General features: G+C 37.6%; 1 protein-coding gene across 1 annotated transcript; it reads left to right on the plus strand.

The window, feature by feature from the left end:
- Positions 1 to 272: 272 nt before the first annotated feature.
- Positions 273 to 20,475, plus strand: LOC139154097 (vomeronasal type-2 receptor 26-like). Its single transcript, XM_070728527.1, has 6 exons — positions 273 to 471; positions 8,729 to 9,036; positions 10,546 to 10,617; positions 14,008 to 14,235; positions 16,758 to 16,884; positions 19,577 to 20,475. The coding sequence occupies exons 1-6, from the start codon at positions 273 to 275 to the stop codon at positions 20,473 to 20,475; spliced, it is 1,833 nt and encodes a 610-aa protein (XP_070584628.1).
- The last annotated feature ends 1,250 nt before the right edge of the window (positions 20,476 to 21,725 follow it).

Below are 21,725 nucleotides of genomic sequence, written 5' to 3' on the forward strand. Positions count from 1 at the left end.
AGTCTGCATGACCGACTCACCTGACACCATGGCACCAGGTGTCCCTGAAGAAGGTCCCGCGAAGACCACTCCAGATGCCACTGCATGAGACAAAGCCTGCCCGGTCTGGGCCTCCGCATCACTCGGGGGTCTTCCAAGAGCAGCAGGAGCCAAAGGAGACATGCCTACCGGCCCATAAACATACTGCCACCTGGCATTCCTACTAGGGCAGGTCACAATCCCTAGTACCAGGAATCCAAGCCCCCCAGGCCTGAAAACAAGGCCGAAAAGCGATGGACAATCCGGCTCCTAAAGGATCCCCTAAAGGGAAGCAAAGGCCTGTAGACCCGTTCCTCTTTGTCCCCCCTAAATGGCCGCACCACGAGGCCAACCAAAATGGCCTCCAATCTTCAGTGAACACCAGACGGGTGTTTGCCTGCTCATCGTCGGGGCGAAAAGGAAGCCCCAAGCCAGCACAGCCCTTTATAAAGGGTTGGCTGGCCACGCCCCGAACAACGCTTTTATCATGAGATCCCAGCCAATGAAATGACGGCTGCACTGGGGACCGCGTTTCCCCGGCACTGCAGCAAATCCGGCTGGCAGTAAGTTGCCAGCTTGGCATTATCAGAGGTGTACAAGGAGCATTCACAACATAAACAAACCCTAGGAAACAAACAGAACAATATAAATAATAAAAATACAGGCAACATGGTTATAGTCATAAGTGTGAGGAGTTAGGTAATCATAAGATACAACACTTAGCGATAATCACAAAACCTTGAGAAATCTGATATTGAAAAGAAATGACATCAGCTACTGCTATTGATCAGCATCAAGATATAAAAGAAATGGAGAGAGTATATGAGGTCCACCGTGTTGCGCTGGTCTACTTATTTAGTTATGGTGTTGAAAAAGGATATGAGATTGGTATGACATGATTTGTTTCTGACAAACCCGTGTTGGCTGTTGGATATTATCTTGTTTGTTTCCAGGTAGTGGCAAAGCTGGTTTTTTTTAATTTTCTCCAGTATTTTTCCAGGCATTGAAGTCAGGCTAATAGGTCTGTAGTTGCTTGGATCTGTCTTTTTCCCTTTTTTGTGGATGGGAACTACGTCTGCTCGTTTCCAGTCTTCTGGTAGGTCTCCAGTGGCCCAAGATTTTTGATAGATGAGGAGAAGAGGTTCAGCTATGATGTCTGCCAGTTCTTTTAGGACTGGGGTGGAGTCCGTCAGCTCCCGGTGATTTCTACTCGTTAAGCTCCCTCAAGTAGTCCCAAATGGTAGCTTTGTCTGTGTTGAGTTCGGTTCCAGGGCTGTTATTTGCAGTTAGGTTGTAAGTTGGTTGGTTGGTGGTTCTTTTATGTGTGAAGACTGATGTAAAGTAGGTATTGAGCAGCTGTGCTTTGTCTCTGTTGTCAGTGATTTCGTTACCATCTTTGTTTTTTAGTATGGTGACTGTTTCCTTGATTTTTTTCTTGTTGTTTATGTGGTGGAAGAAGCTTTTTTTGTTGTCGTTAATTTTCGTTGTTAGGTGTTGTTCGTGTTGAGCTTTTGCTGTTCTTATGTCTTATGTTTTGGTTGCAGGTTCTGGCTGTTTGCTGATATTCCATCTTGTTATGAGTCCTTCTTTCCATTTTTTGTATTGGCTTTTTTTTCTTTTACGTTGTCTGCGAGGTCCTTGTTTAGCCATGCTGGTTTCATTTTTCTGCTTTTCTTTTTCATGGGGATTGAATTGTTTTGGGCCTCAATGATAGTGTTTTTTAGGGCTTCCCAGGCATTCTGTGTGGATTTACTCTTTAGAAGTTTCTTCCAGGGTTTATTCTTCAGGTTCGCTCTGAGCTTGTTAAAGTCCGCTTTTCTGAAGTCTGGGACTGTAGTTGAGTTGGGTGTTGTAGTTAGTGATTGCACAATGTTGAATTTTAGGATGGTATGGTCACTCTCACCTAGCGTCCCTTCTCCTTCTATTCCCTCAATCATTTCTTCCCTGTTTGTTAAAATTATGTCTAGTATTGCAGTCCCTCTGGTTGCTGTTTCCACTTTTTGAGTTAGAAAGTTATCGGCATGGCTGGTGAGAAATCTGTCAGACTTTCCACTTGGTGCTAAGTTTGTTTTCCAGTTAATGTCAGGGGTAGTTAAAGTCCCACATTATTATTGTGCTGTGCTTGTTGCATATTGCTGATAGTTGGGTTGTAAAGAGGTTGTCCATTGTATCTGTTTGGTTTGGAGGCCTGTAGTAAACTCCAATTGTAATGTCCTTTTTTTCTTTTATGTTGACCCATATGATTTCTAGGGGGTTGTCTTCTTTGGATTGATATAGCTCAGTGGCGGTGTAGTGGTCTTTTATGTATAGTGCAACTCCACCTCCTTTCTTGTTTGACCTGTTTTTCTTGAAGAGATTGTAGCCCTTTATCTGTGTGTTCCAGTCATGTGATTCGTCCCACCATGTTTCTGTACTACCAATTAGATCGTATTGGCCCTCATGCATTAGTACTTCTAGCTCGTCTTGTTTGTTCCCCAGGCTTTGTGCATTAGTTTACAGGCATTTTAGGTGTTTGTGTCTGATTCTGGGTGGGCATTTTTTATCCTCTGAAATGTTAGTGGGCTTAATTTGCACCTCTTTCTTATTTGGTTCATTGTTCAGTCTCTTACTTTGGTCACCCACCCCTCTCAGATCTAGTTTAAAGCCCTCCTGATAAGTTGGGCTAGTCGGTTTCCAAGGAGGTTCTTTCCAGCTCTGGTAAAGTGTAGTCCGTCTGTTGCTAGGAGCCCTTCTTGAAGGTATTGTAGACCGTGGTCGAGGAACCCAAAGTTGTTTTGGCGACACCATCTCTTTAGACAGTGGTTTATTTGTGGGATTTTGCGTTCTCTGTCAGGATGTTGTCCTCTTGTGGGTAGAATAGAGGAGAAGACGACCTGTATTGCCCAAGTGGTTGTAGTCTTTTGTGATTTGGTTCATGTCTTTCCTTGTGTCATTTGTTCCTGCATGGATCACTAGTAGGGGGTAGAAATCAGTGGGTTTTAGGATTTTAGTGAGGTTTAGCACTATGTTCGAGATTTTGGCTCCAGGGAAGTAGCTCACCTCTCTGGATTGGTTGTCTGGTCTGCAGATGGCAGATTCAGTTCCCCTGAGGATTGAGTCACCAATTACCACCACTCTCATTTTCTTTTTGGTTGGGTTGGGGAGAGGGGGGCTAGCCTTCGTTGTGACGGTGTTTGGTGGCATTGTATTGTAGTGCTTGGTTTTTGGTGGTTCCTTATGAGGTGGTTGTTGGTCTTCGTGTGCCAGGAGCACTTCATATTTGTTGCTTGTGGGCACTGGGGTTGGAGGGAGGTGGGTTGGAGTTGGTGGGAGTTTGGGGATGGTTTGGTTTTTTTTTTCTTCTTTGGGTGATGTGTGTCCAGTCATTTGCAGCTTCGGGGCGGTTGGTTCTGATGTGCTCTTCTGTGGTGTTGGATGTGTTGGAAGTATGTTGGTCTTTCTTGTTTTGATGTTGGTGCTGCATGGTTTTGAGGATTCTCTCTAGGTTTTCTATTTTTTCCTCAAGTAATTGGATTATGTTACATTTATTGCAAGTGAAGTTTTGGAAGTTTGAGGGTAGGAGTGTATACGAGCACAGTGTGCAACTCACTAGGAAGTCAGCTCTTTCATTTTCTTTGTGTGTGGTGGGTTTGTCTTCCATGTCTTCTAATCTCTGGGGGGAGTTGGTTCCAGAGAGCCGGGGCCGCCACAGAGAAGGCTTTTCCCCTGGGTCCTGCCAAGTGGCATTGTTTAGTTGATGGGACCCGGAGAAGACCCATTCTGTGGGACCTAACTGGTCGCTGGGATTCGTGCAGCAGAAGGCGGTCCTGGAGATAATCTGGTCCAGTGCCATGAAGGGCTTTATAGGTCATAACGAACACTTTGAATTGTGACCGAAAACTGATTGGCAACCAATACAGACTGCGGAGTGTAACATGGGCATATTTGGAAAAGCCCATGATTGCTCTCGCAGCTGCATTCTGCACGATCTGAAGTTTCCGAACACTTTTCAAAGGTAGCCCCATGTAGAGAGCATTACAGTAGTCAAGCCTTGAGGTGATAAGGGCATGAGTGACTGGGAACAGTGACTCCAGGTCCAAATAGGGTCGCAACTGGTGCACCAGGCGAACCTGGGTGAACGCCCCCCTCGCCACAGCTGAAAGATGTTTCTCTAATGTGAGCTGTGGATCGAGGAGGACACCCGAGTTGCAAACCCTCTCTGAGGGGGGTCAATGATTCTCCCCCCAGGGTAATGGACAGACAGATGGAATTGTCCTTGGGAGGCAAGACCCACAGCCACTCCATCTTATCTGGGTTGAGTTTGAGTTTGTTGACACCCATCTAGGCCCCAAAAAGACTCCAGGCACTGGCACATCACTTTCACTGCTTCTTTGACTGGACATGGGGTGGAGATGTATAACTGGGTATCATCGGCATATTGATGATACCTTACCCCATGCCCTTGGATGATCTCACCCAGTGGTTTCATGTAGATATTAAATAGCAGGGGGGAGAAGACCAACCCCTGAGGCACCCCACAAGGGAGAGACCTAGAGGTCAACCTCTGACCCCCCACTAACACCCACTGCGACCGACCAGAGAGGTAGGAGGAGGACCACTGAAGAACAGTGCCTCCCACTCCCAACCCCTCCAGCCGGCGCAGAAGGATACCATGGTCGATGGTATCAAAAGCCACTGAGAGGTCAAGAAGCACCATGACAGGGGACAAGCCCCTGTCCCGGGCCCACCAGAGATCATCCACCAGCGCGACCAAAGCAGTTTCTGTGCTGTAGCTGGGCCTAAATCCAGACTGGTGAGGACCTAGGTAATCGGCTTCTTCCAAGGACCACTGGAGTTGAAGCGCCACCACCTTCTCAACAACCTTCCCCATAAAGGGAAGGTTGGAGACTGGACGGTAGTTATTGAGCACGGCTGGGTCCAGGGAAGGCTTCTTGAGGAGGGGGTGCACACGTGCCTCCTTATAAGGAGCCAGAAAGGACCCCCTCCCCGAGGAGGTGTTGACAATCCCTTGGACCCAGCTCCGTATCACCTCTCGACTGGCCGAAACCAACCAAGAGGGACACGGATCCAATAGACAGGTGGCGGAACTCACATCTCCAATGGCCTTGTCCACTTCATCAGGTGTCACCAAGTCAAACTCCCCCCAGACAGATAGACAAAGACGTTTAGCCCCAGTCACCTTGACTGACTCGTTGTCAGTCGACTCTGTTTTACAATTGGAGTCGAGGTCCGCTCGGATCCGAGCGATTTTATCAGCGAAAAACGTGTTAAAATCCTTGGCACTGCTCTGCAAGGGCTCCCCAACTCCCCCCTGATTAAGAAGGGAGTGGGTTACCCTAAACAGAGCGGCCAGGTGGGATTCCGCTGATACAATCAAGGCGGCATGATACGAGCATCTTGCCGCCTTGAGTGCCACTTTGTAAGTCTTAATATGAGTTCTTACAAGTGTTCGATCGGATTCTTCCTCCATCGCTTCTCTAGATGTCTCTTCTGGCGTTTCAACTCCCAGAGCTCCTCGTTGAACCATGGAGCTCTATGGGGTCTAGTGCTGCGGACAGGTCAAAGTGGCGCAATTCGGTCAAGGGCTGCCGCTGCAGCCTTGTTCCAGGCCTCAGCCGGAGACTCTGCCGAACTCTGGATGAGTGTATCTGGAAGAACCCCAAGTGCCTTCTGAAAGCCTTCTGGATCCATCAGATGCCTGGGGTGGAACAACTTAATCGGTTCCGCCTCCCTGCGGGGGAGGATTGGAGCCAGGAAGTCAAGCCTCAGTAGAAAATGGGGGATGCTGGGGGCTCAAGGAGAGCTCCAAAAATCCAGCCCAAAATCTTTCCAAAAATTGCTCCCCCCCAAAGCTTCCTATCTAGCCCCAAATCTCTCCAAAAATTGCTCCCCCAAAAGCTTCCTATCTAGCCCCAAATCTCTCCAAAAATTGCTCCCCCCAAAGCTTTCTATCTAGTCCCAAATCTCTCAAAAAATCGCTCCTCCAAAAGCTTCCTATCTAGCCCCAAATCTCTCCATAAATCACTGGAGTTTTTGTAGTTCCATGGTCAGTTTAGAGATGTCTAAACTGACCTGGAACTCCAAAAACTCCAGTGACCATGGAACTACAAAATCGAGATGACACGGTCTTTTACCAAGTCTGGGGCAAATGGTATGAATGGCTAAGGGGGAAAAATTGCTCAAATAATCCAAAAAGAAAATAACCCAACAAAATAATGCATTAACAATTGATAAATCTTTAAAAAAAACACTTCAATCAATATAAGGTATAAGATACAACCCATATGTAACACTGGAAGAATTTACACTCATAACCCAAAACCAACAAATTGAATCCATCAACAAAGGGAATAATGTACCAACGATAAATGCGGACTCAACGTTGTGTGAAAACGATATACCAGCCTTTCGCTGTCTCCGTCCTATCTTTCTTCTATTTTACTTTCTCTTTTTTCTCTCTTTCTATACTGTTTCATTCTTTTCTTCTTTTCCTTTCTTTCTTATACTTCTTTCACCTTCACTTTTCTCTCTTTTTCTGTTTTCCATCCCTCCTTCCTCTTTCCCTTTCCTTTCCTCTCCTGAACCAAAACTTAACCAAAACTGAATTAAAAAATAGGAAAGTAAGATTACTGACTGTGTAAGATTCATTCAGAGATGAAATTGATACAATTGATTAATCTATTAAGAATCAACCCTACGTATGTAATGAGAAAGCTTTAAATTACTAAAATAAACTAAATGTAATTTTATTTTGTATTTACTATGCACCGTTATACAAATTGTACTCCTTTCTTTATTACCTTATTTGTACTGTTACCATTTTTCTATTTTGTTTTGATTAATGTTTCTTTTCTTCCATCCTTTATTTTATTTTTATTTTTTAAAAATCAAGATATAAAAGTATTTTTTAATGAATGCAAAAGATACAGGTTGGGCCTGGCTTTAGATGATCACACATTCATTTATGGTCATTTATGTCCCTCACTTTTCATCTCACATATTGTGCAATATTTTAGGACTATTGTCATGTCCGAATCCTGTAGTTTGATTAATTGATGGAATTACTAATACTATGTTCAGAATAGAGAAGCATATGCATAGAAGCATAGTCTACGGAGAGGGGCGGCATACAAATCTAATAAATAAATAAATGCTTAATTCTATAGCATAATGGCAATTTCAAGGCTGTACTTTTCTTCATCTTCTTCCCTTATAATTATCAAAAAGATTATTATTGACCTTATTCCTTCAAAAGGTCTTCAAAGATAAACAGTTTAATTATTTCATATGTTTTGAAAAACATGTATTTAGAGTTTGGGGACAGGTAAGATCATTATTGGAATGATGTCACAGAATGATTTTTATTATAAATTCAGAACCTAATGGAAATTATGTGAGGAATAGACAAATTTATTTTTGGTTTATTCTTGGAAGTTCTTAAGCAGTACATGAAATGATAGAAAGCTTGTAAACTAGGCCATGGTGATATTGATTCTTTTCCTATTATTGAGACATATGTCTTGCAAACCTCAAACTATAACATGCAGAATTCAAACCACTATCCCAATTGTTCACAAATATTTTCAGGCAGGTGACCTCATCATTGGTGGTATTACTTCATTCATCTTCATAAGTAGAGTTGTAGAACACTTTGAGGAGGCTCCCAAGCATTCTACTGTGGGTGAACCATTGTAAGACACTATTATCATTATTGTTGTTGTTGTTGTATAGTCAATCAGTTGCTCAGACTGGATTTAGCATTTTTGTACACCTATTAAATCATTCCCAAGGACTGTGATAGACAGATGTTTGATGGTGTTAGAAGCATTGCTTCAGAATGTAAGTTGTGCCAAGTTAATCTTCCTTTTGTTATTATTACTACTGTACTATTATTTTCTTTTTATTATTATACCAATATACTTGAAATTATTTTATATGCCTATTCTATGAGTTATAGTTAATCCCAATGTTGCATATACATTTTAAAAAATAAATGAAGTAATACTTTTCAACCCATATATGTTTTCATTTTAAAGTGCTTATTAAATTACTTAGTGTGTGTGTGTATATGTATATGTATGTGCATGTATGTATGTATTTATATGTATATGTGTGTGTGTATGAAGGTCTTGGCATATTCGGGGTTTTTCCCATGTAAGTTTCAGAGATTCCTGGTGACATTTCAATGAGGTCCCACTCATCCTCTTCAGACTGGTTCTGTATGTATATATATATGTATGTATGTATGTATGTATGTATGTATGTATGTATGTATGTATATATATATATATATATATATACCCATATATTTGTTTATTTCTACCCATACACACACACACACACACACACACACACGCGCGCGCGCGCAAAACATCACATAGACACTCAAAATATTACACGGGGTAAAACCCAAACTCAGAAAATCTACACACACACACACACACACACATATATACATATATAAAATGAGCTACAACCTATTTTTTACCTAATAATGTGTTGCTGCTAAAAGAATAATAATTTTTGTAGATTCTGGAACAGGACCTAGATACTCTCCTAAGAAAAGGTAAAAGAAACCAAAGGCAACATCAACAATGTTTCTTTTTGCTCAGTATCATATAATGAATGGTAACTAATTAATCAGTTAACATTATTCTTATGGAATTCAATTTAACTGCCCTTTTAAGACACATGACTTTATTTGATACAGCATCAAATTGCCATTGCAGAGTTTTGATAAAGTTTTATCAGCATATTTTGAGCTTGATATTTGCTGTGAAGAAGATCAATAAAGACCTTCAGCTCTTACCTAATAGCACCTTGGGCTTCAGAATATATGATAGTTATGGTGGAGAGTACTCATATCATGCCACAATGGAACTTTTTTCCAGTCAGAAACAATTAATTCCCAACTACAAATGTGGCAACCTGAATAAACTCATATCTGTTGTTGGAACTCTAGAACCTGAATATTCTTTTACTATTGAAGACATTTTAGGCATTTACAAGGTTCCCCAGGTAAGAATCATTAATAATAAGTTATCCATACATTGCTTAATATTTTCAGATGAATTGATTGCAAGACATTCAGATATATTTAATTTAGTAGACATTTAACTATGAAGTATATTTAAGAAAATTTATTTATCAAAGCAGAAAGCAAAGTTAATTTAATTTCAGAATTTGATATGAAAGGTCAATTTCAAAAATTAATAATAATTAAACATTCCCTGCTGCATGGGAGCTTTGGTTTCCCTCTCAGGGAATTTGCTATTGTGATGAAGAAAAAAAAAGATTTAAGGTTTCTGGATTGTGTTTATTTATGTTGTTAGATTCAGATGCATTCAGATGTTCATGGAGTTACACATAGTGTTTCTCCCATATTTCTCTCTAACTACAAGTGTGAAAGACCATGAAGTGCCCAAAGTTACACAGTGGGATCCTTTAGCTAAGACTAAACTTCATCTATCCATGATCACCATTTCCTGACATTGACTTGAACCTGGGTCTTATTTTTATTGTTAAAGAATTAGAAATAATCTGCAAGTTCAATAGAAAAAGGATACAGAGAATCATTCAGTTGGGCAGATGACAGGGAACTCAACAATCATTTACTGCAAAGTTACTCTCGAAATATTTCATACACATAAATAGTGTGAAAGCATATCCTGAAACATATCCTGAACAATTGCAGAAGATGCACATCAGTTTTGTTAACAAGTTTTCTGTCTATTTTTTGTTCCTACAGTTCCTATATGGCCCCCCTCCAAGTATAAATGGTAAAACTGATATCCCCTTCTTTTATCACATGGTTCCAGGTGAAGACTTAATTTTTAGGGGAATTCTTCATCTACTTGTCCATTTCAGGTGGACCTGGGTTGGGATTCTTGTGAAAGGAGAAGTTGGAGGAAAATTTGAACAATTGATATTTTCATGGTTTTCTCTCCATGGGATCTGTATTGCTTTCTTAGAGAAGCTCGGGACAATTTATATCAGTAATTTGGAAGCTGGCCTGAAATGGTTTGTGAAGACATTTCATCTTTTTACTAGCAGCAAAGCTAATGTTGTGATCATCAGTGATAAATATGTTGTACATTTAAGATGGTTGTTATATCTACCTGAAATGGAAATTGTTTCTATAAAGCCAAAGGGTACAGTATGGATTATGGCTTCCCAAATTGGTATTGCATCATACTTTTATCAGAAAAGCTGGGACATACAAGTTCTCCATGGTGCACTGACCTTTGCAGCTTACTCAAATGAGGTTGAAGGATTCCAACATTTTCTTCAGAGAAGAAACCATGTTTTACTCTCTCATCAAGATGGTTTCATTAAAGATGTATGGGAGCATGCATTTGGCTGTGTATATCCAGACCCATTTGTGAATCAGGAAACTGAGGGTATCTGCACTGGGAAGGAGAAATTGGAGAGCCTTCCTGGATCTTTTTTGAAATGAGGATGACCAGTCCCAGTTACAGTATATATAATTCAGTTTATGCTGTGGCATATGCTTTACATTCCATGCAGATGGCTCAACAACTATATAGGAGAATGTTGAGAGATAGGAAACCTAATCTTCAGGATGTACAGCCATGGCAGGTAATTTTCTCAAGTGTTAAATAATGAGGGAAATGGGACATGAATTTTAAATTAGAAGTGACATTATGTGAATAGAAAGTTAGGAACTTTCTTATGTTCTTTCTTTAGGTTTTTTTTTAAATTCTTGGGAAAATTGCTAAACTCAGAGTACTTTGCTCCTGTCTTTCCCACCTCTCTTCTTCTTTAAGTCCATTCCTGAGCAATTTTCTCCTTAGATCTTTATTCTTCAGATATACCCTAAAATAGCTTCTGTCAAAAACAGTTAGCTAAGAAAATATTGCTAGTGGATATGAAGAAACCCTTAGCATATCAAAATTGTCTTTTTATTTTCTTATGGAAACCAATTTTCCAGGTCTGCTTCTTCACCATCACTCACCTAATAAATGTTATTCCAATATTTGATCCATTTCACTTCCATCCTTTCAGTGCAAATAACACCATGGTACCCTACTCTCCATCACTTAGAGACACAATTACAATTCCACCCATAAATTAATGGAAAGCTACCACTCTTGCAAAAATTACCCTTATAGGTCCTGGTATGGATGTCAACTGCTTGAAACTTAAGTAACCAGCAAAAAGTCACCCTTCTAACCATAAAATCAGGTTGGTGAGGAAAATGTGTTGCTGATAATTTTTTTTAAAAAAACCTGATACTTGGATTACATTAATATATAGTTGAGATATTACCAGCACTGAAGAGAAAAAAGTGATCTGGAGTTCTGTTCTCCACTATTTGTGTCTGAATGGTCAAACATCTGGCAACACCAAATCTCAATCAATTTTTTTTTCTGTCCTACACATTAGCAAAAAGAATCTCTACACCAAATAGGAGCTGAATAAACAAGACCTTGTAGATAACCCTCACTCTGTAAAAGACCTTAGAATACTGATATCAAATGACCTAAGTGCCAAAGCCCACTGCAACAACATCACCAAAAAGGCTTCAAGAGTTGTTAACCTAACCCTACATAGCTTCTGGTCCAGTAATCTCGCACTACTAACTACAGCATACAAAACTTTCACCAGACCAATCCTTGAATACAGCTCATCTGTCTGGAAACCACACTGCATTTTGGACATAAACACTCTACAAAATGTCCAGAGATACTTTATTAGAAGAGCCTTCCATTCCTGTACTCGCAACATAATACCCTATGCAACTAGACTTACAATCCTAGGTTTAGAAAGCTTAGAACTATGTCGCCTTAAACATGATCTAAGCATAGCCCATAAAATCATCTGCTACAATTTCCTTCCTGTCAACAACTACATCAGCTTTCATCACAACAGCATTCAAGCACATAACATATACAAACTTAAAGTATACCACTCTAAACTCGACTGCAGGAAATACAACTCTAGTAATCAAGTAGTTGATTCATGGAACTCACTACCAGACTCTGTAGTATCATGACCTAACCCCCAAAACTTTACCCTTAGACTATCCACTGTTGACCTCTCCCAATTCCTAAGAAGTCAGTAAGGGACGTGCATAAGTGCACCAGAGTGCTGTCTGTCCCCTGTCCTAATGATTCTCTTTTACTAGTATCATGTATATAAATATTATTATATCTTTGCATACCACCAATACGTACTTGACAAAATAATTAAAATAAATAAATAAATATTTTATAAGTCATATCTATGTCCCTCTCCTCATTCAAGCTGTATTATGTTAACCCAATCTAACTACTATGCCCTTTTGATAATAAAAGCTTTAATGCTCCTAATGAGGCAGAAATTCCAGATTAGAAGCAGGTGGGATGAATTGGTAACTTAAGTTCTTAAATTCTTAATGGGGGTCTGAATCCTAATGACCATAATCCTCTAGGCATGGCACAAATATCTCCTTCCAGCCCTGAGGCCAAATAATCCCTACTTATCTATTGTCAAAAATCAGAAATCAATAATTGCAAAAGTGTTCCTGGCTACTAACTATGTAATAATCTTTAGAGACCTTCCTTTTGTAAAGGTTCTAGTAATATGACATCAATCACCCTCAATCCAATAAAATGGTTCATTCAAGAGACACATACTGATGACTCATTTTCTGCGAAGCCAAGTCATCTAAATCAAATGATAACTGAGCTATCTCAGATCTCTGACATAAGCTAATTCTCCTGATGCACTCATGGAAAATTATATCATCCTTACCCAAGGATTTATCCCATAATAATAATAATGTAGTTTCAGAACTATTTAGAACTATTGCACAGTTCTATTGTGTCACTAGATCAATGGTGTCAAACTCACATTCTCATGGCATCATCACATGATGTATCATGACATTTTTGCCCTTCAGGTAAACCATGCATTTGACAGGCTTGCACTAGATATTTGTTAACATCAAAAACACCTTTTGCCACCACTTACCAATTTTAAGTATTTGCTGAAGAAAAAGTATCAACACCTGCTTAAATGCAAGAAAAGGGAAGTAATTTCAAACAGTCAGTTCCAAGGATTCAACCTCATTCATAATTCTAACATATCACTAAAATACTTGGTGCTGTTTTTCTTTTAGGGTTATAAAAATTCAGTCAACCACTAGATAGCAGCAAAAAGCCTTTTCCGTGTATCTCTGTTGCCACCAAGCGACTGGTTAGATTTTTTTTTCCAAACATCCAAATATGGAATGCAGCAAATTACAATTATAGCTGCAATAATTGTGTCTAATATATTATTTGTAGATTTAGAATTTTGTATCTGAATCATCTCTCATTTGTATATAGCTGGGGAGAATTTCTACTTAGCGCTTACAAAATAATAGTACAAACTTTACCATTTTTATATGATAAATAACATCTGCCTACCAAATTAGGTATACTTCTAAGAATTAAATTCTCCTAGATTTACTGCAGTAAGATGGGATATGGGTGTTAGATTTCTTTTATTATTAAATAGTTGTACTCCAGTGATGAGATTCAAAGTTTTTTTGCTACCAGGTCTGTGGGCATGGCTTTGTGGGCATGGTGTGGCTTGGTGGCTGTGGCTCCATGGTGTGGCAAGGGAATGCTAATATAAAATATCCATTCTCACCTCACTCCAGGGGAAGATTCCTGCAAAATAATTGGAGATTTTACAATATCCTTCCCCTGGAGTGGGGTGGGAATGGAGATTTCATCCTGATCAGCTTGGACTCAGGAGGCAGAGAATAGATAAGGGTGGGCCAGTCAGAGGTGGCATTTATCAATTATCTTAACCACTCAAAATATTCAGAAGTGGTCATAACCTGCTGAATACCAACTCTGTGGTAGACTATAGTAAAATATATTTTTTATCAATAATGCCACGTAAGCAAATATATCTGGTGGACCACCAGAACATTACACATAATCCCCCTCGTTGTTTTGATCTGTCACAAATATGTACAATTGTTTCTATATTCAGCTTCATTTCTTTTTGAAAAGAATTGTATTTAACAACAGTGCTGGGGATGAAATTTCCTTTGATGAAGAAGGAAAACTGGTTACAGGACTGGATATTGAGAACTGGGTCACATTCCCCAATCAGTCATTGCATCGAGTGAAAGTTGGGAAGCTGGATCCCTGGGCTACTGAAGATCAAATATTCAGCATTCATGAGGAAACCATCACTTGGCCCAGTACATTCAACCAAGTAAGTTCTGAATGTAGATGATTTTGTTTGGATGTCTGGGATAATACTTTCTTACCATCCATAATTGGAGCCAGCAATTTTGTCGTTAAGTCATAAAATTACTGCACTGATTTACCCTTTCAGTTGCAACTGTGATCATTAGTAAATCACCCATTTTTATCAAGGAGGACATTGCATGACCACAATGAGAAAGAAGATAAAAGTCTGATTCTTTCAGTTGATATGTCTATAACTGCAAAGAATTAAAGGCAATATAAACCTTAGATGCATGAAAAACAGTAAACTTTAATGGTCAGATGGGTCAGATGTTAGTGTGTCAAGTGATGACTTTGTAATAGGTTTTGTAATGGGGAGGTTATGTCAGATGTTCATTATTGGGAGGGGCGGCAGATAGATAGATAGATAGATAGATAGATAGATAGATAGATAGATAGATAGATAGATAGATAGATAGATAGATAAACAAACAAACAAACAAACAAATAAATAAATGCTGGTTGGGTGGGTTTTTTTTAAAACCCACCCAACCAGCATTTATTTTTAAGACCCATCACAAGACCCTCTCTTGACACATCCACATCTGATCCATCAAAAGACCTACTGACCACACAAAGCAATTATACGCAGAAAAATCCAGACATCCCCTCAACTATGCTGCAGATGTTACCAAGCATGGTAATGAAATATTCATAAAACAAATCCATAAGGTCAGAGAATGAACCCCACCCTCATCAAGAGATCTTTGTGAGGGAAGGAGGATTTGTATGATCATTCACAGGACCATTACACCTGATGGATAAAGTCTCTCAGATCCATTCTCAATTTGAGAACAGGCATGGTGCAGGACCATTAGATATCTCCATGGAATGGACTTACCTGATTTTCTGGAAGATGATTTTCATATGAAGAAGAGTTGAAAGGGCCATATGAATTAGAATTCATAGAATTAGAGGTGGCCTTGGACTTCCAAATTTTTATTTATACTATCAAGCAGAGATCTTAAGTATGTTAAGAGACTGGGTGACTCTTAAAAACAGAAGATTGCTAACCATTGAAGGCTTTGACCTTCAATCCAGATGGCATTCATTCTTAGTGATGGACTCCAAAAAAATACCTAAATACTTCAAACACCACTACCTACGAAAAACCCTAATAACAATTTGGCACCTTATAAAGAGAAATCACTACAATTCAGTACTGAAATGGTTATCACTGAATGAACTAATTATCTACCCTCATCTTTTCTCCCCCACCAAATTACTAACATACCAACATCTACTAGATAATAACAACGTTCTTTTATTAAAACATCAATTACAAAACATAGGGATAAATTTAGATTGGCTAACGTATCTACAAATCAATTCAAAATATAATGAACAAATTTGGATTTCAAAAAAATAATGCAATAGATTCAATCTTTTTCGGCCCAACATAAAAAATGATTTCTAAATTATACAAATATTTACTAATGTATGACAATTTTGAAGAGCAAGTTAAAGGGTGTATGATTGCCTGGATCCAGAATTTCAGCTATACGATTAATTTAATAGAATGGGAAAAAACATGGACCACAAATTACAAGATGACTATTCATTCAAGAGACACATACTGATGACTCATTTTCTGCGAAGCCAAGTCATCTAACTCAAATGATAACTGAGCTATCTCAGATCTCTGACATAAGCTAATTCTCCTGATGCACTTATGGAAAATTATATCATCCTTACCCAAGGATGTATCCCATAATATCCCATAACACACATAGAAAAATACACGATGAAGGTTGTAGAGGAGATACTCATAGTAAAATATATCTAAGAAAGAATAGAAAAGAAGATATAGTAATAGAACATATCATTGAAAGAATAGAAGAAGAGATATAGGAATAGAAGAAAGGTATAGGAAATATAGAAGAGCAATAGGACAGGGGACTGAAGGCACTCTAGTGCACTTGTACTCGCCCCTTACTGACCTCTTAGGAATCTGGATAGGTCAACCATAGATAATCTAAGGGTAAATTGTTGGGGGTTTGGGGATAACACTATGGAGTCCGGTAATGAGTTCCACGCTTTGACAACTCAGTTACTGAAGTCATATTTTTTACAGTCAAGTTTGGAGCGGTTAATATTAAGTTTAAATCTGTTGTGTGCTCTTGTATTGTTGTGGTTATTTTTGATGAATATCAGAACTTGGTTCTGCTGTTGTTCTGGGGTTCTAAGTAAAGTGCTCACTACAAGAGATAGTTGATGGGGACAAGACAAACTTCTCTCCTGCCTTGGTTTTGGTGTTCATGTACTTTTTAAAATTTTAACTGATTTTATATTTGTCTTTTACTATTTGCAAGCCACATAGTCACTTTACCAATGAGATGCATTGCATATGAATGAATGAATTAATTAATTAATTAATTAATTAATTAATTAAATAATTAATATTAAGCGATCATGATTTTTAAAATCTTCTTTTCAAACACCAGAGTGAACAGTAATATTTCCCTTCCCATTTTACTTATTGGGTAGACACTACCTATTTCAGTGTGTACTGAGAGTTGCTCCCCAGGTAATTACAAAAGAAAGCAGGAAGCGAAGCCGTTTTGCTGTTATGATTGTCACCCATGTCCGAAAGAGAAAATATCAAGCCAGAAGGGTAAGAGGCATTATGTTACCACTTGAAAGGAAGACTTAATGCAAAGAGTTAAACATTTAACTATCCCTCTGCTTTAAGAAATAAACAATTATCAGAGTGATTAACCCTGCTGCTCTGTTCAAAACCACTATATACTTGTACTGTTTACAAGTCTGTGTGACTCGCACCGAATTTTTTTTATTTTAAGTGCTTATATTTGGTCAATTTGAAAACTTCTTTCCCTTGGAAACTAGGTTGCGCATTTCTGCACACAATGAAATTAAAATTGAAATTAAAAAATAATGCTTATTGGTTTATTTTGCTCCTAAAAGCCCGCCTTCCTTTTTTGTGATTTTTATTTCAATTTATAGATAGTTTTGCCTGCAAACAATGTACAATTTTACTAAATTTGGTGTGGAATTACTAGTTTGAACATTTCTGAACATAATGATATGAAAATTGAACTGAAAGAAATGATGCTTATTTGTTTATTTTGCTCATAAAAGGGCCACCCCCCCCATTTTTTCAAGCATGTCACTTTATAAATTTTTCTAGGCCCCTAATTCCAAATATTTTCAATAACTTTGGTATTGAATTACCAGTTTGAACATTTCTGAACATAATGAAATGAAAATTGAACTGAAAACATTGATGCTTATTTGTTTATTTTGCACATAATGTCCCCCTTGCTGTGTTCAATTGTTTCAATTTATATAAAAATTAAATACTTGTTTTTAGTAAAATAGATTTCTTTCATAAAATTAGTTGTTTGCTATCATGTGCTTGCTTTTCAAAAGGATATTCCCAATATTTCTAGCCAAATCTATATAAAAAGTGAAAATAATGGCACACAGCAAGGCCGAGGGGGGTAGCCCTTTTGTGACCAAAATAAACAAATAAGCATCATTTGTTTCAGTTCATTTCTATTTTTCTTATGATCAGGAATGTTCAATTTAGTATATCAAAACTTTTGGAGGAAATTTCTTAGAGATTTGTAGCTTAAAAAATATAAATTGACACAAAATGCTCAAAAAATAGGGGGCGGTCTTTTGATCAAAATAAAAATATTTTGTTTCAGTTCAATTTTCATATCATTATGTTCAGAAATGTTCAAACTAGCTTTCCAGTGAAAAAAGTTTTCAAAAAGACCAAAGTTAAGTCCTTTAAAAAAATATTTTTGTTCCTTGTCATATATGACCAGAAACAGACTCAACGTGAGGTTGATCCAGAAAAAACAAAACCAAAATGAAAAGGATAGTAAAAAATATGAATAATATGCAAAAAACAACTCTCGCCAAAAATTAAATTTACAAATAACTAAAAAGATTAAATACTTGGCAACTGCTATGGAGTAGGAACTACAGATTAACTTTGGCAACGTCCTATAAAGAAAATCTAATCAAAATGTTTTACAGATGGCACATCACGCCAATTAAACTAGCAAAAATTAACAAAAAATTATCACCCCTTTGCTGGAAGTGTAAAAAAGAATACGGATCATACTACCACATATGGTGGCAATGTGAAAAAGCCCAGATTTTCTGGAAAAAAATTGGGATGTGGATTGATGAAATATTAGAGATAAATCTAGAAAACTCCACAATGCTCCTTATTAGAGATTATTCATCAACAGTTTAATCAAAATTACATTTATCTGATTATTCATATCACTACTGCGGCAAGACTAGCTTTTGCCCAAATGTGGAAAAAAGAAGAAATCCCACGAGAAGAGTTAGTATTAGAAAAAATAACTCAAAGCGCAGAAATGTCTAAATTGACCCTTGAAATCAAAGGCAAAGAAGAATCACAGTTTTATGATTGTTGGAATTTACTCTACCATTGGTTAGATAATAGAAAAAAAATCTTGTTAAATACACCGTGAACACTCAAATATGTAAAAAATTATATCTGATGAAAGCCTAATAGAGCAAATAAGATAAAGTTATGAATTATTAAATTAGACTATTATATGTTTTCCATGTTATATGTTTTGCTTCTATTTTTCTGTGTTATCTAAAAGAGATTAAATTGATTTTTGATAATAACTATAACTGGGCTAAAGAAAATTTACACAATTTCGGAAGAATACATAGACTGATTTTGTACTCACCTATATTTTATTATGTGTTTTTGATGTAATGTGTTTTGTGTTTTTTTTCTTTCCTTTCTGTATTATAATTGTAAATAAAACTTTTTCAAAAATTAAAAAAGCACATTTCTATTATGTTTATGTTTATATTATTTTTATTCACCATAATAATCAGTAAGCACTTACAAAATTTGACAGTGCTATACAGCCCTGTCTAAGCAGTTTACAAAGTCAGCCTATTGGTTCCAACAATCTGGATTCTTATTTTACCCACCTTGGAAGGGTGAAAGGCTGAGTTAATACTGTTAAAAATATATTGTAGCAGGTTGTTTCCCATAAAGTTAAGATACAATTGTGTAACCAGACAAATATATCGCCAATACATACAATAGATAAGAGGCAGTAATAACAGTAGAAATATTAAGTACAATCCTTTGGAGATAATTGCCTCAAAATATGACTGGTAAGTCAGATGAATAATGTCAGTGCCATTTTTGTTGTTAAGAAAGACAATTGAATATGTCATAATTATATTTATAGAATAATCACAAAACACAAGCAGAATTTTCAATATATATACACAAATGAATGTATGCTTACATGTAATATATATTTAAATTCCAGACATGGATGACTGTTCCAAATGTCCAGATGGTCAATATACAAATAAGAACCAAGATTCATGTCTTCCCAAGAGAATTTCATTCTTATCCTTGGAGGAACCAGTGGGAATAACTCTAGTGATTCTGGCACTTATCTTTTCTGCCTGCACAGTTGTGGTTCTGGCAACATTTTTGAAATATCACCATACTCCCATTGTCAAAGCCAATAACAGAAATCTCAGCTATGTTCTACTCATCTCCCTCTTCCTCTGCTTCCTTTGCTCATTGCAGTTTCTCATTGCACCTGGAAAGATTATATGTCTTCTCCGACAAATTAGTTTTGGCATCATTTTCTCAGTGGCTGTGTCTTCTGTGTTGGCAAAAACTATCACTGTAGTTCTGGCTTTCATGGCCACCAAGCCAGGATCCAGGCTGAGGAACTGGATGGGAAGAGGATTGGCCACCTCCATTGTTCTTTCTGGTTCCCTGATTCAAACAGGCATCTGCACGGTGTGGCTATTAACATTTCCTCCTTTCCCTGATGTTGACACCAATTCAGAAGTTGAGACAATCATTCTGCAGTGCAACGAAGGCTCAGATATTATGTTCTACTGTGTCTTGGGCTATATGGGCTTACTGGCAGTTGCCAGTTTCACTGTAGCATTTTTCTCCAGGAATCTTCCCAGCAGTTTCAATGAAGCCAAATGTCTCACATTCAGCATGCTGATCTTTTGCAGTGTATGGCTCTCTTTTGTTCCATCTTATGTAAGCACCAAAGGCAAATATGTGATAGCTGTGGAGGTTTTCTCTATTTTGGCCTCTAGCATTGGGTTGCTGGGTTGCATATATTTCCCAAAATGTTATATAATAATTATTAGGCCAAACCTGAACAACAGAGAACAACTGATTAAGAGAAAATAATAATAGTAAATAACACAAAAACTCATATTTTCAATATTTCTTTTTCTTGACTATTTTGAAACTATGGTTATTTTCAATAATTTATATTTATGCCTTCATATGTAAGAAGTCCATAAAGAAGGCATAAATATAATGTGCCTATCATGCCTGTCATTGGATTCTTATTTTATTCTTGTTTTTTTTTTCTGTTTGACAAATTACAATAAATACAAATAAAATAAATATTTACGCCTTATGAATATTTTTGTGAGGTGAAGAATGAATGGAACATTGTTAAAATCAGAAATATTCCATCTTAGAATATATACAGTATATTCAGAAAGTATTCAGACCCCTTTATCATTTTTTAATGCTAAGCCTAATTCTACAATTCTTGAAATTCATTTTCCCTCATTAATCTACATTCAGTACCCCATAAGGAAAATATGAAAACAGAATTTTACAAAGTTTGTAAATTTATTTTATTTTATTTTTAAAAAAAAACATCTTAAAAATCACATTTGTTGCTATATCTTCCTAAAATGTCAGTCCTTTACAATGTACTCCAGTTAAGTTCCTGGTTTTCAGCAATTTGTTTAGGCAAGGAATTATTTCTTATCTGAAGTAAATGGCATTATCAAAGATAGATCGGTACATACCTTTGACTGTGACTTTCTCGGTTCATTGGTGAATGAGAAAAATAGTGACATTTTTACTCTAGGACAGAAACTGGAGGACCGTCCAGGGACTTTTTAAAAAAAATAATCAATTGCTGACTGGCGGTTGATTGTTGGACACTGGGTTAAGATGGGTCCCGTCAGTCAAACAATGCCAACTGGCAGGACCATGGTGAAGAGCCTTCTCTGTTGTGGTCCCAATCTCTGGAACCAACTCCCCCCAGAGATTCGTACTGCCCCCACTCTCCCCGGCTTCTGAAAGGCATTGAAAACACACTTATCCAGCAGACCTGGGGCCATTGAGCAATAGTCATTCACTCCGACTAGTAGTATAAATGTGTGATGTCTATATGCTGTTATATTGGGTTTCAGTTTTTATATGTTTTCATTCTATTATTGGGTTTTTTAAAATTTCTAATTATTTTATTGTTGCAAGCCGCCCTGAATCTGCTAGGAGAAAAGCAGCCTATAAATTTGAAAGGTTTTTCTGGAAGCAAAACATTTCAAATAAATTGGTGTCCTGTGTAAACAAATAAGAATCCATCTTTCTCCTAAATTTATAGTTTTTTCATGTGTTTGCTATTATGAGAAATT

The sequence above is a fragment of the Erythrolamprus reginae genome, chromosome Z (assembly GCF_031021105.1).
Source record: "Erythrolamprus reginae isolate rEryReg1 chromosome Z, rEryReg1.hap1, whole genome shotgun sequence".
Lineage (NCBI taxonomy): Eukaryota > Metazoa > Chordata > Lepidosauria > Squamata > Dipsadidae > Erythrolamprus > Erythrolamprus reginae.

What these genes read in the sequence shown, in the direction of transcription:
- LOC139154097 (XM_070728527.1), top strand. Translation starts at nt 273, where the DNA reads ATGGACAATCCGGCTCCTAAAGGATCCCCTAAAGGGAAGCAAAGGCCT. An exon ending in AGGATGTACAGCCATGGCAG is followed by an intron (nt 10,618 to 14,007) that starts GTAATTTTCTCA and finishes TTCTATATTCAG; the next exon opens with CTTCATTTCTTTTTGAAAAG. An exon ending in GGCCCAGTACATTCAACCAA is followed by an intron (nt 14,236 to 16,757) that starts GTAAGTTCTGAA and finishes CTTATTGGGTAG; the next exon opens with ACACTACCTATTTCAGTGTG.